The following is a 13625-nucleotide window of genomic DNA, read 5'->3' as shown; positions in this document are numbered from 1 at the left end:
AAACAGAGTTTACTGAAAACAAAAATATTTCGGGGTTCTTTCCAGGTTTTCCAGATAGATGGATACAGACTGCTGCCCTTTGCCTCAGGGACTGGGTGTAGAAAAAAAAAAGAAAAATGGGGGTTCCTCAGATGTCTGACAGGGAGCTGGAAACAACAAGCCCTCCTAACCCAAAGGGGAGAGCAGGCCAGCTGCTCCCACCTCCACAAGCAGAGAACTGCTTTGGAAAGTGTTCTGCTCTCTGCAGAGCGTTCCTTGGCTTTCATCTTCAGAGACTTGTGTTAAATTGCAGCTTAGGTCATAAGAAAATGAATGTGGTGGTTTCAAAGTCCCCAGCAGATGTTTGGGAAATCACAGAACTAACATGGCTAGAGGTTCAAGGTTACAGGGGAGCTTCTATGGTTAATTCAAAGGCAGAGTGTTAGAGGGCTAGATTCATACCCATGAAAACTTCCTCAACTAACATACTGGAGTCAAAGGATTTTTTAGTGTCTCATCAGAAATTTCCTTGCAGAAGCAAAATGCTCCCTCTGAGATTCCTTAAGGGTGAGGCAATTTTGCCTGCAAGTGGAAATGCATGTGTATCTTTTTGGTAAATAATCTCTGAATGACAAGCAAAATAAGACACCATAAATTAGAGGTGGCCTGCTTTTTAAAGACTACGCTATCTGGAATAAATTAATCAAAACCAGAGTAATTTTAATTCACTAGTCCTCCACTGATTATGCAAAATGTAAGAAAGTAGGTTGTAGAAAGAGTCAGATCTTTGGGAAGTGAGGTATGACTTTGAGTTTGAGCTTCTCTATTTAAAAAATGGTCTTAATGACTCAAAAAATTTTTTTTTGCAGTTGTGGCCATACAGGTACAGAAAAGGTATCAGCTTTTCTTTATGGGTTTGAGTTGATGGTTATAGAATTACTATATACTCACAAATAAATAAAAACATCAGAAAAGCAAATTGCAAGTTAAGTGATACCACTTAACAACCGTAACATCTTTGCCACATATTTCTCTCTAGGTTTTAAGCCTGAATTCCTTCTTATACCAAACCCAGTAATTAACAAAAAAAAATTCAAAAATGATGACATGTAATGGCCAGTACTTGTTTACTCTAGGGAAACTTTCTTCATTGTCATGTAGATGTGGAACACATTTTCTTGGATTAGAGTCTCTAGATGAATTAAAGTATTATACTCGCCTAAAGAAAGAGGTTTATTTATTTTTTAATTACTCCATGTTGTAAAGAGAATACCTTTTCTTCAAAGAGACACAATATGTTAAAGCCATATTTTAACATCATCCACATTTCATTTATTTATTTAATGGAAATACAAAGGATAATTATTAATGTGTATTTATGAAAACATTTCTTCCCTTTCTTTTTATGGATGGCTAGACTGAATGAGAGTCATGGATTCAAATTTCTTCCATTTCATATTCCTGTTTGGTATTACGGGTTATTCAATTTAGTCTTCTGTAGAGCAAAAGGAACTCTGGGAATAATGCTTTTTCAGACTTCACCTAGTCTAAGCATAAAACTGATTTTATCTATTATGACAAACCATGCCTTTGGAAATATGTGCTATTAATCAGCTTACCATCTGAATGGATCATCTACAACCCCTTTATTCTGAATTGGTGCAAGAGAAAAAGGAATGGTCATCTCTCATTTCAAGTGTGCCAGAGGCTTTGTTTTTGTTTGCATTCCACATCTATCTCTAACCAGCAGACCTGTGTTTAGAGGCAGTCTCAGAGCAGGTTAAACAAAGGTCAGTGCAAAAATACGGCAACTTACTCTGGCTACCTAGGAATTTTGTGAATGAAGAATCGATTAGGCCAGGATAGCTAAACCACTTTGTGTCAGGCTGATAAGACTATCTGCACCAATCTTGACTAAAAGTAAACCTTTTGAGAAGTTTGAAATACTCATGTTACTAATTCAAATATTATTTTAACATTTTTTTGTCCCACTGTGCTTTGAAACACATTGTTGAGAAACTAACCAGCAAGATGCCTAGCAGTCCTCTAGTGACATTTACAACCTAATCACAAAACAAAACCAGAAGTTTCATGGAAAACAAACAAATTGTTTTTATAAGAATTCCATTAAAAACATTTAAAAAAATCTCAAATGATCTGGAAAGTTCTCATAATGAGCTACTCCAGAGATGTTTTTGCTGACAGCTGTAAAGCCCACCGACTAGACTTGCTTCAATGAACCAAGTATTGTTTTTACGAAACACAAAATGCAGCATCATGTTGGAACTATAGCTGACATTTCTCAGGATAAGAAAGCGCACTGGAGAAAAGACATTTACTGAGAGACAAACTACAGTTTCACAAGTGGGTTAAACTGCATGGGATCATACTGCCAAAAAGAAAAAAGGTATTCCCTATTTTTCCTCCATCCGCAGAAGCTGGGGCAGCCACCTGGGGAAATGGCTGGGATGAGCTCACCTGTCTGATGTTCCTGTTGCACAAACACATGGGAAGCAGGTAGACAAACACAATAGGCAGGGCAGAAGCAGAGGTGGGGAGACCTTTGGAGTCAATGAGTTTTAAGATCAGATTAAGCTATTTGTGAAACTAAGCCATAAGAGGGATATTTTTTAAGATGCAATAAAAGTGTCACATTAATCATTTAATACCAGTCATTATTTTTATTATGTGAGTCCTTTCTTTGAACCTAAATATTGAAAACATATTTTGAATTGAACAATATTTACTTATTTACGATTTCTATTTTGTTTTTCCTGCTGACATTAAGCCTTTGTTTCATGTTGAGCAAAATATTCCACTTGGTGTCTTTCATTTAGAGTAGAAAACCAAAACCAATTAAATAATCACTGAAGTTCAAAGAACTGCCCATCCTTTGATGAAGGTGAAGCTAGTGCCCTTGTAACCAACAGTTCAGTACTTAAAACTCTCATCCAGGATCTGAGGTCTTCAGCCTAGTATTTAACATACTTACTAGAGGACCAGTGCCTTTGGTCTCCTTGCAGCTCTAATTGCTGTTTAGTTATTTATGTTAGGCAGAAAAAGGAGGAACTCAGGAGCATTTTGTTCCCATAATGGTAAGTGTCTCAAAGACAGAGGATTCCAGAAAGTAACATTTAGACTGACAGTTGTATTCTCTGACGGCAGGCACAAAATATTACCTGCCACATTATTAATCAGTTATATTAATATTATAAATCATTATTAATCAGTGATTAACAGTGAACTAAACCCCATTTTCTAATCTAAGGACAGTTTTGTAGGAATATCAGTCTAACAAGAATGTGAACACATACACATGCATGGATATGAGACAGAGGGAGAGATGGAGTGAATGGGAACTGGCTGCCTTAACAGGCAGTGGAAAGCACTGCTGTTAGTTTATATACAATATCCTTGTGATGTGTTACCGTAATTATGTCTCCAGTTTCCAGAAGTTACAAAACAGTTGTAGATGCAGTAACATATTCCAGCACATGCCTAATCTGTACATAAAATGCTGTAGTTCTCTCTCTAGATGGGACCAATTATACATTTAATTTGTAATTTAATCAGCAATTTGTGAAAGCAATTAAATAATTCTTTAAGCAAATAATATTTGATTATTAGGCTAAGGCTTACTGGGCATGCAATTTAGGACATCCTTGACTGAATATTCCATATTGCATATGCCATGAAGCATGTTTTGTCAGGTTTTATTTCTGAAGTTTCTCTTTTCTCTAATGCTATATAAAATTAAGACTCTGGCTAAAGCTTACGTGAGTTTTTCATTGCATGAAATCAACTTTTTTGAGAGTGGAATTAAATGTAGAACTGAAGTAATTAGAAATCAAATGTAGATCATGCCACATATTTAATCTAAATAATGTTAATAGAGATAAGTATCTCTTGTACCCTCTCTCATTAGAAACTGTCTTAGGAAAAAAATGCTGTAAACTCCTCCTTAGGGTTTTATGCACATCATAAAGTTTGCTAATCAGTCTCTTATTGAGAGCAAGAATGCCTGATTTCCTTCAAGTCATATTTTCCTGTCTATTTCACAAATCAAAAAATGTTGGATAGTTCTAGCACTTAAACATAGCAAATGAAAGTAGCTGCTGAACAAGTATCTTCACAAAAATGGAAAATACCGGGGCAGAGGAAAAAGTAACTTTCAGTGGAACTAGTTTGCAAATTATCTGCCCCACAGATTTCACAGTGATGGTAATCATTTATTTAATCCATTGCCCCTTGGCTACTATCTGAAAAAACCTCAGCAAAGTAGATGCCTTATTCCAAACTACTAGTGGTCACCCTTGTATGACTACAACGGCCATTTGCTGCAGTTCAGATACCAGGATTTACATATAGGACTTCCACCTAAATTTTCCTAATGAGAACTTCTCAATTTACTTGGGCTTTGACTGAAATTGCCCCAAATCTCATGGAGTGAGTACCATGAAACTTAGTGAAAACAGAATACTCAGTTTTTACTGTCACAGACAAAGTCTCTTTATTGTTTAAGTGTCCTCAGTGAATGACACTGATAGATGAGGTTTGATTTTGCTGTCCCTCAAGTAACAGAAATGCCATATGTATCTTATATAAAAACTGATGGAGACATTTTGTCACAAAGTTTGAAGAAGCTGTCTTGTAGCTGAAGTCTTAGCCGAAACTCAAATTTTCATTATTTGTAATTTTCCCATTTGGCTCATATCTTTTTGATCACACACATACACAAAAAGGCAACACCACGACTTTCCAGGTGCTGTCAATTTCTCCTTATCACTTTTGCACTACTGTTGTTACACTGATTTAAAATGTGTCTCATATGTGTGTGTTCAGTATCTGTGCCAGTGAAATAAAGGGTCTTTCAATATACTACTCTTTTTCCAGGTGATTATATAACTTGGCTATAAAAAACACCCTTTGACACACATAAAAACAATTTTTGACTGGGATCTTTGTGCTGAGATTTAGCCTGCAGCAGACCTTTAGAAGTGAGCTAGAAACGGAGTATTTCCATTACAAACAGAAAGGAAAGGATGCAGCAGTTTGAGGGTTACACAGTTAGAGAAAAATGTCTTCCCTTCTTTATACAGATTTTGCAGCAGTGTCCAGAATTTGCTTCCTATGACGTTTAGTGAATTGAAAACAAAACAAAACAAACAGAAGGACTGGGATACAGATGTTATAAAGCTGTCTACAAGCAAAACCTATTTCCTTTCCCCTCCCCCCTAGATAATTGCTCCAATTTTTCCTCCAGCTGAGTTCAGATTATGTTTCTGCCTAAGAGATGAGAGAAGCTTCATGGTATTGACTACATAACAGACGTTTAATCATATATTTCCTAGAAGAGATGAGAAAAAACTCCAGAGACAAACCCCAAATTGCTTAGAAAAAAGCAACGGGTAGAAGAGGCTCATACTTAAATTTGTGTTTTATGCCAATAAATGTCATCATCTGAAAGATGTTTGCAGCAGCCTCATACATTCATAGAAGCAATGTGCCTTGGAAACTATGACAAAGAAGAAAATTTGCTGTGACATAGCACTTTGTCAGGCAGAGAAACCTGTGACACTAAAACCAAGGGGAGAACCTAAGTGCTTACAGCATTAAATCCTTCCCTGATTCAATGGAGAAGTGGCTAAATCCGGAGCTGCATACAGTTGGAAAAGGCACAGGCCAGAAGAGCAGGCTGTGGCCCCCATCGCCTTGCAGGCGGCAGGCATGCAGGGGAGGGTGACTGTGCTGTGGCACATTAGTGGCGCAGGTAGGGGAGCTGTGCCCAAGGCCAGCCAGGGGCACTGCCATGCTGACACCCCCCCAGAGCATGGTGGGGGGAAGAGAGATCTGGCACTGGCTGGTATGGCCACAGGGATGCCGTCACACAGGGATTAACCTGTATTGCCTTACCCTAGGCCCATCAACCCCAATTTTACAACAGTATTTTTTGGAACATTTGTCCAAGGCTTCTACAGGAATTTTCGGATATACACATAAGCAATTTGCATAGCACATTTGTTACAAGTGAATTACTGCAGCCTTGTTTCACTCAGTGGGACTGGATACAGTTAGAGCCTCTTCTCTCTCAGCTGAGGTAGACGGTTTGTACCTAGACCGTTAAATTATGCCAAAGTATAAGTATTTACATTACTTCCTTTGCCCTCAAACATGTTCCCCTTATAGTATCTCCAGAACTAAGCTGCTCTCCTGAGGCACATGGGCATTTTTACAGACTTTTAAGAGCCACATGCTGATTTAACCACATGCTAGAGGGCTCTCTCGTTGGGTGAATGTCCACAGAATTTGAAGATAAAATCCTCCAGGGCAATTTTTGATGCTTTCTAAAAAGGCTTCTACAGATACTACGAGATGCATGAGTTCTTTAAACTAGGACTACAAATGAACATATTTCAGATTAGCGGCCTTTTCTATTTCATTTTCTCAGTTTGTGGAGAAAACTATATTTTATCTGACGAATCAGTTCACTATTTTATGCAGTCAAGCCTGCTGTCCCTGGGGAGGCAGGCACAGCTGCCTTCCCCAGAGTGAGGAGCAGAGCTGTCTCACCAGGGCCAACACAGCAAGTGCCCCCAAGCCAGGGGATGCTCCGCATAAAGCAGCCTGGCCAAACACAGGGGGTTGTACACCTGCCATCATCTCCAGGGAAGGAAAACAAAACTTTCCTGATTAACAGCCTTTGGGTTTTCTGCAAAACCAAGAAATGAAAGACGGGATTACAGCAGCAGAGTGGAAAGATGTAAAAATGAGTGTAAAACAAAAAACATGTCAGGGATGTGTCTGAAAAATGAGTAAAATTAGTGTATCAGGGTACTCCTAATGAAACAAAAAGATTTGGGACAGAAAGAAATGTTATAGTCTCAAGTATTCACTTCTCTGGGTGTGGTTCCCTTCGAGAAAATAGAATTTTTTAAATTAGTGTTACCATAAACTAAGTATTAGCACAGACTATACTTTCACATTAAGTATGAAATCAGACATTCAGATATTAAAATTATTATTATTATAAAATGCTTAATAATATCTCTGCTGTACTTAAAGCAGTAAAGACTACAAATTTGGCTTGATTTATTCACAGAAGTTTTCCTGCTGAACCACCCACAGGAATGCAAGACTGGAAATGGACTTCTTGAGTCGTCTAAGATCAGGATAAATCCCATCACAAATTGATAAACTCCATCTAAAAATAGGCAAGATTTTTGCCTCTGTTGCTGTGATGAAAGGCAGCCGCAGATCCTCCCTCCCTGGTGACTGCAAGGCATCCAGCTTCCAGATAATGAACATCCCTGACCACTCCCTGCTGCTCATGGGAATGAAAAGTGAAAATAACTCTCTTTCAGAAGGGAATAAACATTACTTTTAAAACACAGAGAGATTGGGATTTGACCTTTGCTATTGATGAAGTTACAATTGCCTGATGGGAAGGATGTATGGGTAGGTAATTAGTCTGCAGTGAAGCTGGTTGCTGGGAAGCCATTAACAGCTCACTTGGTTGATGAGAAACAGTGGCTCTGCAACAACGCTTGGTTTAGCTGGCGAGCATTCATTTATTCAAAAATCATAGAGGCTCTTTGTTGTTCATTTTTGGAAACATCAGCTTCTGCTCCATATCAAAAGCCAAAAAAGGCATTCCTTTTTCATTTTTCATGTAATATTGAATTTTTTGGTTTATGACATGACAAAGGCTTTTAAAAAGTGTTTATTTCTAAAATAAATTTTAATTAACAACTTTTAAAAAAATTTATATATCTCTTAATGAAAACTTTAACACAAGGAACAATAATCTCCTTCCCTATCTTTTAAAATTCAAATTATGTGTGAAACCCAAAGCTTCTTTTCTTTCTTTTTTTAACTGGTTTTAAACTCCCCAAAATCTAAATAAACTTTACAATAACGTTACTAAACTTATTTAAAATTAGGCAAGGAAAATCAAAGTATGTACCAGCAGTTTTTAAAGTGCACTACCTATGTTGTTACATGTTGACAAATTGTATAAAATATATTATACATCATTATCTGTAATATATTGTATCAAAAAAATGAAAAAGAAAACATTTCCTATGAAATTAACAACTTGCTCATTTTCAACCTCTGAGTGAATTCATATGGCAACACTGATACAGTCATTGGAAACTTCAGCTTTTCTTTTCCTAATATTTTGTAATTTTAAATTTGTAACATTAATATTACAAACAATATACTGTTTGCTTCATTCAGGTTCCTGGTTTGGGATGTTATGAAGAGCACAAAGAAAGACAGCATACTGACTTTTAAAAAAACCTATCTAAGCCTCAGCTTCTCTAACATTGGAGATATTCACATCATATCTGAAGTTTTCACAGAGCTCTGAGAAACAGAGATAGCTTTAAAGTTTACTCCCACATCCCCACTTGTCCCATTTCCAGCGTGGCCTAGGTCCAGGGTTCTGACTGAAGCTCATTTCTTAATATTTAGCTAATTTAAATGCTAATTAGACTAATTTGATGAATAAAACGTGGTAGGAATTAATTAACAACTTTGCTGCTATTGCTTTATGTCTACAGAGAAATTTTCTAAAACAGGACTCCAGGGACAGTAGAGCATCTGTTACCAGTGGAACAAGTTTGATTTTTTGTAATACTAAACCTCAGAGTTGGTAATGTATTGCAGAATTGCAGAAGGGATAGAGAAGTGATTTTAACTTTTCCAGATCTAGCCCATCTTGGACACGGGCCACCAATGAAGAAGAGTCCTGAGCCCATCTGCTTCATGGATTTTGCTCTGAGTTTTATATACAGAGGAAGAAAATGTGCCTTGTCTCTGTCTCTCATTACCTACTAGAGTTGTTCCAGCTGACATTACAGTTGTTCTGCCTGACGTTATCGCTGCCTATACAAAGTACTCAAAATGCTCAGCTCATGTCTGATACTGTGGATAGACTTTCATGGTTTTGTTGAGCGCCATGAAGTCAGTTAGGGTCCACAGAGGTGGAGCAGGTAGAAAAATCCATTGGTTTGGTTTTTTTCCTAATGTTTTGGTTTGTTGTTTGGTTTGGTTTCATTTGCTTTGGGATTTTTGGGTAGATTTTTTTTTCTTTTTTTTTTTTTTCTGCAGCATGTGCCATTACTGCAGTCAACAAGGTACTTCAGCAGATGCCAGATTTTCAAGTTGTGACTTTGAATGTATTCACAAGCAAAAGTTGCTCTTGGGATTAATTAGATCACTGAATTTTAGTCTGAAAAACACAGAAAAGTAGAAGCCCCATGGAGAATTTCCATGGGACTTTATAAGGAAGAAAACGAGGCTTCTTTAAAAACCAAGTGCCTTTCTGCAGAGCTGGTAGGTGGCTGTGTTACAGCAGTTTATGTCAAAGCTAACTTTCTCTTAAATTAGATCCATGTTTCAGAAGCTCTGGGTTAAAGCTACCTTCCCCTCTCAAATTCCCCAGGGCTATTCCTCAGGTAACACTGGTGAAGAAAGCTGGCTTGCTTTCACATACATAGACAACCATAATCAAAGTGGAATACCTTTTCTACACAACACTATTATTATTTAATGCTGCCTGCCTGCTAAAACTTACAGTGTGCCCTTCTCTGAATAAATGAGGCTGCTGCAGGAACTGCAATGCAGTCAGAAGTGGAATGGTCCTATGCAGAACCCTGTCAACAGACAGCACTGTAATGCAAAGAAAAACCCACCCATTTTTCATAGGGAGAATAAGTTTTCCCTGCTAATCTGACTAGTAATTAGCTGTTTAACTAAAAATACCTTTGCTCTGTGACTGAGGTCTAAAGCTTGTTCCACTCTAAATCAGCAGTATTTATGTTGTGCCAGCTCCTCTGATTCCTATCCCATTAACTTTCCCATGACATCTTAAACTGAGTTTAAAATTCATGAAAAATGATAGCACTGCTGATGATGAACTTGGTGTATCTCAATGAATCCAGTATATCTGTCAACCAGCGCATGCACCTCACAATGTTGAGCCTTTCTGAGTCTTCCTGTGTTTCTTGGCCACAATTTACCTGGAGGAGGCATAAAAATGTTTTGTATCTGGTGTGTCACCTGGGACTCAAACCTGAGACTGTCAATGAGGAAAGCACTGGTGATAAAAGTTTTGATGCCATGGGGATGTTTGTTTAATATTTACTGGCAGAAAGCATAAACTCATGTTGTCTTTGTCAAGTTTTTTATTATATGAAAGCTTCTTCTTCATAGTGGTTTTGGTTTTGTTGACCTGACTGTATTATAAGGAACTGAAAAGGTCTTACAGCATGGCAAAAACTAAAAAGAAAAGTTTTGCTAAAAAGGAATCTATTTTGGACTCTGATCTGTTCCTGTGTCAGCTCCCATGGCTGAATTAGTCTGTGATTATTTTAATTTGCATGTAGAGCAGCAGGCCTCATGAGGCCAACTAAAAATCCCCCAGGTTTTTGGGAAATATGGATTCAGATGACTCCCTGCTAAAGATTTTCTGTGATACTTGAAATGGAATATGTAACTGAGGCAAATGCCTGTAATCATCTTTCTTCTTCTGATAATAAATATATTTCATGTATGACTTTTGAGTCATGTATGTATTTAGATACTTAATTCTGATGAAAAAAAAATCAGTGGCCAATAGGAACCTAAATATCATTGTGGATCTGGACGTTACTATTACTTTGCCTTAGTTTTCCATCTCTACCTCACAAATGACCCAAAAAGGTAAAAATGTTACAGATAGTGAGTGATGTGCTCAAGTAAAATGGGGGGGGGGGGGGGGGGGGGGGGCATACAACATATTATAATTAAAAGGGGATAGGAAGGAGTGTAAAGGAGGTCATCTGTATTGAGAACATTTACTAGTGAAAAAGCTCCTAATCAGTTCACCACTATTCTAATTTAGTTGTGCAGTTCTTGGTTTTTTTTTTTTTTGTTCTGTTTAAACTTTGCTTCCTGACTGCTACAAGTGAATGTAATTAAGTTTACAAGTATTTCAAATGGAGGTCAGTACTCACTTCTACATGTTGACAGGTCTGAATGAGTTTTGCCAAAAGAGTTTCCAGTTCAGTATTCCTCTTAATAAGGTTGGTGAGGTTACTCTCCAAGTTTTGCTGTCAAAAAGAAACAAAAGAACACATTAGCATTTTGATGAATTTAATGTTTAGGTGAAGAGTTGAAAAACTGATATATTTTCAGGATCTGAATTTTGTAATTACATAGGTATGAAATGAGACTTTCATTTTGATTTGCTCCATTAGATGTTTTGTCTACGCATCAAGTATGGCAGGACAAGAGAGCAGAGAAGTTCAAGAATGAGTTCTAGAAAACAGAGTTTCTAAGGACCTACTAAAAACTAGATTAAGCAATTAGTTTTTGTCACGGAGAAAAAAAAAAGTATAAAGAGAAGAGCAGAGGCAGAGCAGGGAAGCTAAAAAAGTTTCAGAAAAAAAAAGTGGTGTATTTTGGCTGAGAACACTTTTTGACTCCCTATTTCCTGCTGTCAGTCTAACATCTGAATTTAAAATCCTGCTGCTAACTGAGGTCTCTGAGCATGCGCCCCTTTGGGACTGTACTTCTAAGGACCCAGTAGACAGGTCAGCACTTTCTTCCTGGGATTTGCAGGGGCTGGGGGTGATTGATCCCAATGATTTAATTCCTTAGTTCAGTAGAGGTACATTTTAAAATAAATAATTCTAAAGAGAAACATCTTTTCTATGCATAAGAATGAAATATCTACTCACAGATTGTGCCTTCACTAACTGTTCTTAAGAGAGAACTTGCGGCTTGTATCTGTGTTTATCAACTGATTATGGCTGCAATAAATATCTGCAACTGTGGGAGATCAGAGTGCTTTCTAGCTTCCAGATACGAGGCCACATCCTGGCCACTGTGCAATTGCACATGAGATTGAGATCTAGCAACAAATGTTTCAGCCTCCTTTCTCCCCTCGGTATCCACAGGAAGGAAATCCAAGCACAGGAGGAGGAGAAGGAGGTCTGTGATGGCAGTGACCCGCTCTCTGGTCTGGCTGCCTTGGAACCAGGACCTTGCTGTGCACCATGGAACCTGCAGCTACCAGCTCCTTGCTTTTTACTACACATCCTGAGCTAGCTGCTGTTTTACACGAAATTCCATCTTCTGGAAGCACATGGGCACGAAAACCTTTTTTTTTTTTTTGCATAAAATGTAAAGTTTCCATAGAGATTTAAAAAAGCCCTGTAAATACAACTTAAGTACAGAAAAAAAAGAAAAAAAAAAAAAAAAAAAAAGAAGAAGAAGAAAAAAGAAGCAAGACATCAAAAAGAGTCCTGACTGTAAACATTTATTTCAGTAACTTCAGGAGTATGTATTCCATTTCAAAAAAACTGAGGACAGCTGGCATAACAAGCTGTTTCTCATAGTTATTCACCTATGGAAGTGTGTGAGACTAGTCCCTTGCTCAGCATTCCCGACAGGCTGACAGTCTCTGCCTTTTAATTGTACTTTGTCCTCTGAGCAGTCCCCAGTATCTACAAAATACTGAACAGGAATACCAGAACTGGGCCCTGTGCTTCTCTCCTCACAAGGGCTGTAGTGTCTCTGCAGAGCTTTCATTAATTTCATCCCTACTCATCTTTCATTAATGGGCTTCTTTTCTTCACGCTACTACTTTTCCTCCTTGATGTATCTATTCCATCACTTAAATCCCTTCAGCTACTATTAACTCACCTGACTTCTCTCACCCTTCCCCACCCCCCTACCTCCATGCATACATTGAGTGTGTGAGTGTGTGCTTGTTTTCCGGCGCTGTTACTCCCTGTCTACTTCATGCTTAAACACTTTGTTCCTTGCCGTCCCTTTCTGCAGCTGTGCAGTCTCCTTAATCCTTCTTGCATATGGCTACAAACAAATGAAGCTGGCAGTATGTCATTGCTGAACCATACATACCTTGGCATTTACCAGGGCTGATGCTGTAAACACCAGAGGAGTAGTCAACCCATTAAAGATAGCACAGCATTTTGATGGCTTTATGTATATAACCCTTCCAAGAAGTGTGATGGGTGTTTGAAGAACATAATTTTGGCATTTTCTTCCTAGCACAACCATGCATATCATGTATCGCAAGCTCTGGCTGTAAAAATACCTTCTACACTGCATTTATTTTATAGCCCATTAAAACAAAGAGTAACAAGAACGGGCATTCTTTACTGAACAGTTTGAGCTGTATCTTATATTTCCATAAGCTGTACTGTGAATGATCACTTAATTGCAAAGGCATGTTTGCTGTTCTGTTAGATGTCCCTTTGTAGAGCTGAGACTCACATGCAAAATCAAAATACCATATAAAGTTACAGTATCAGTCAACCTTTGTCTTTAAAAAACAGTTTGTTAAGGGGATCCAAATGTGCAAATACTCTTGAAATATTTATATAACTTCTTATTGGTCATACATTCATTTTGCATATGTTCTAAGATTTTATACTAAAAGATTTAAAATGAAAAATGTATATTCTTTATTGTGATTGCCTAATTTAAAGTGTATTATTAAACATAATAAATGCTAACAGTTGGGACATATACATATTATGAAGAAAAAATGTTCTCAAAGCTATTATGGAAGACTGTAGTGATTTTAAATAACCTGAAAGTGTCTTCAACTAAGGACATTAATAGATAAAGAA

The 13625-nt window shown here is 37.6% G+C and overlaps 1 protein-coding gene across 3 annotated transcripts in view; it reads right to left on the bottom strand.

Annotated features, from left to right (window-relative positions):
* The window catches only part of MID1 (midline 1), a 152945-nt gene that overhangs the window by 36812 nt on the left and 102508 nt on the right, over window positions 1-13625 (bottom strand). For all 3 annotated transcript variants that reach the window (XM_074907293.1, XM_074907302.1, XM_074907311.1), the window contains one exon: window positions 10980-11075. In XM_074907293.1, coding sequence (XP_074763394.1) covers window positions 10980-11075 — 96 coding nt within the window. The remainder of the gene's footprint in view (window positions 1-10979; window positions 11076-13625) is intronic.

The sequence above is a fragment of the Athene noctua genome, chromosome 1 (genome assembly GCF_965140245.1).
Source record: "Athene noctua chromosome 1, bAthNoc1.hap1.1, whole genome shotgun sequence".
Lineage (NCBI taxonomy): Eukaryota > Metazoa > Chordata > Aves > Strigiformes > Strigidae > Athene > Athene noctua.
Note: the sequence above shows the minus strand (reverse complement) of the source record. Positions and strands in the feature narration are given on the sequence as shown.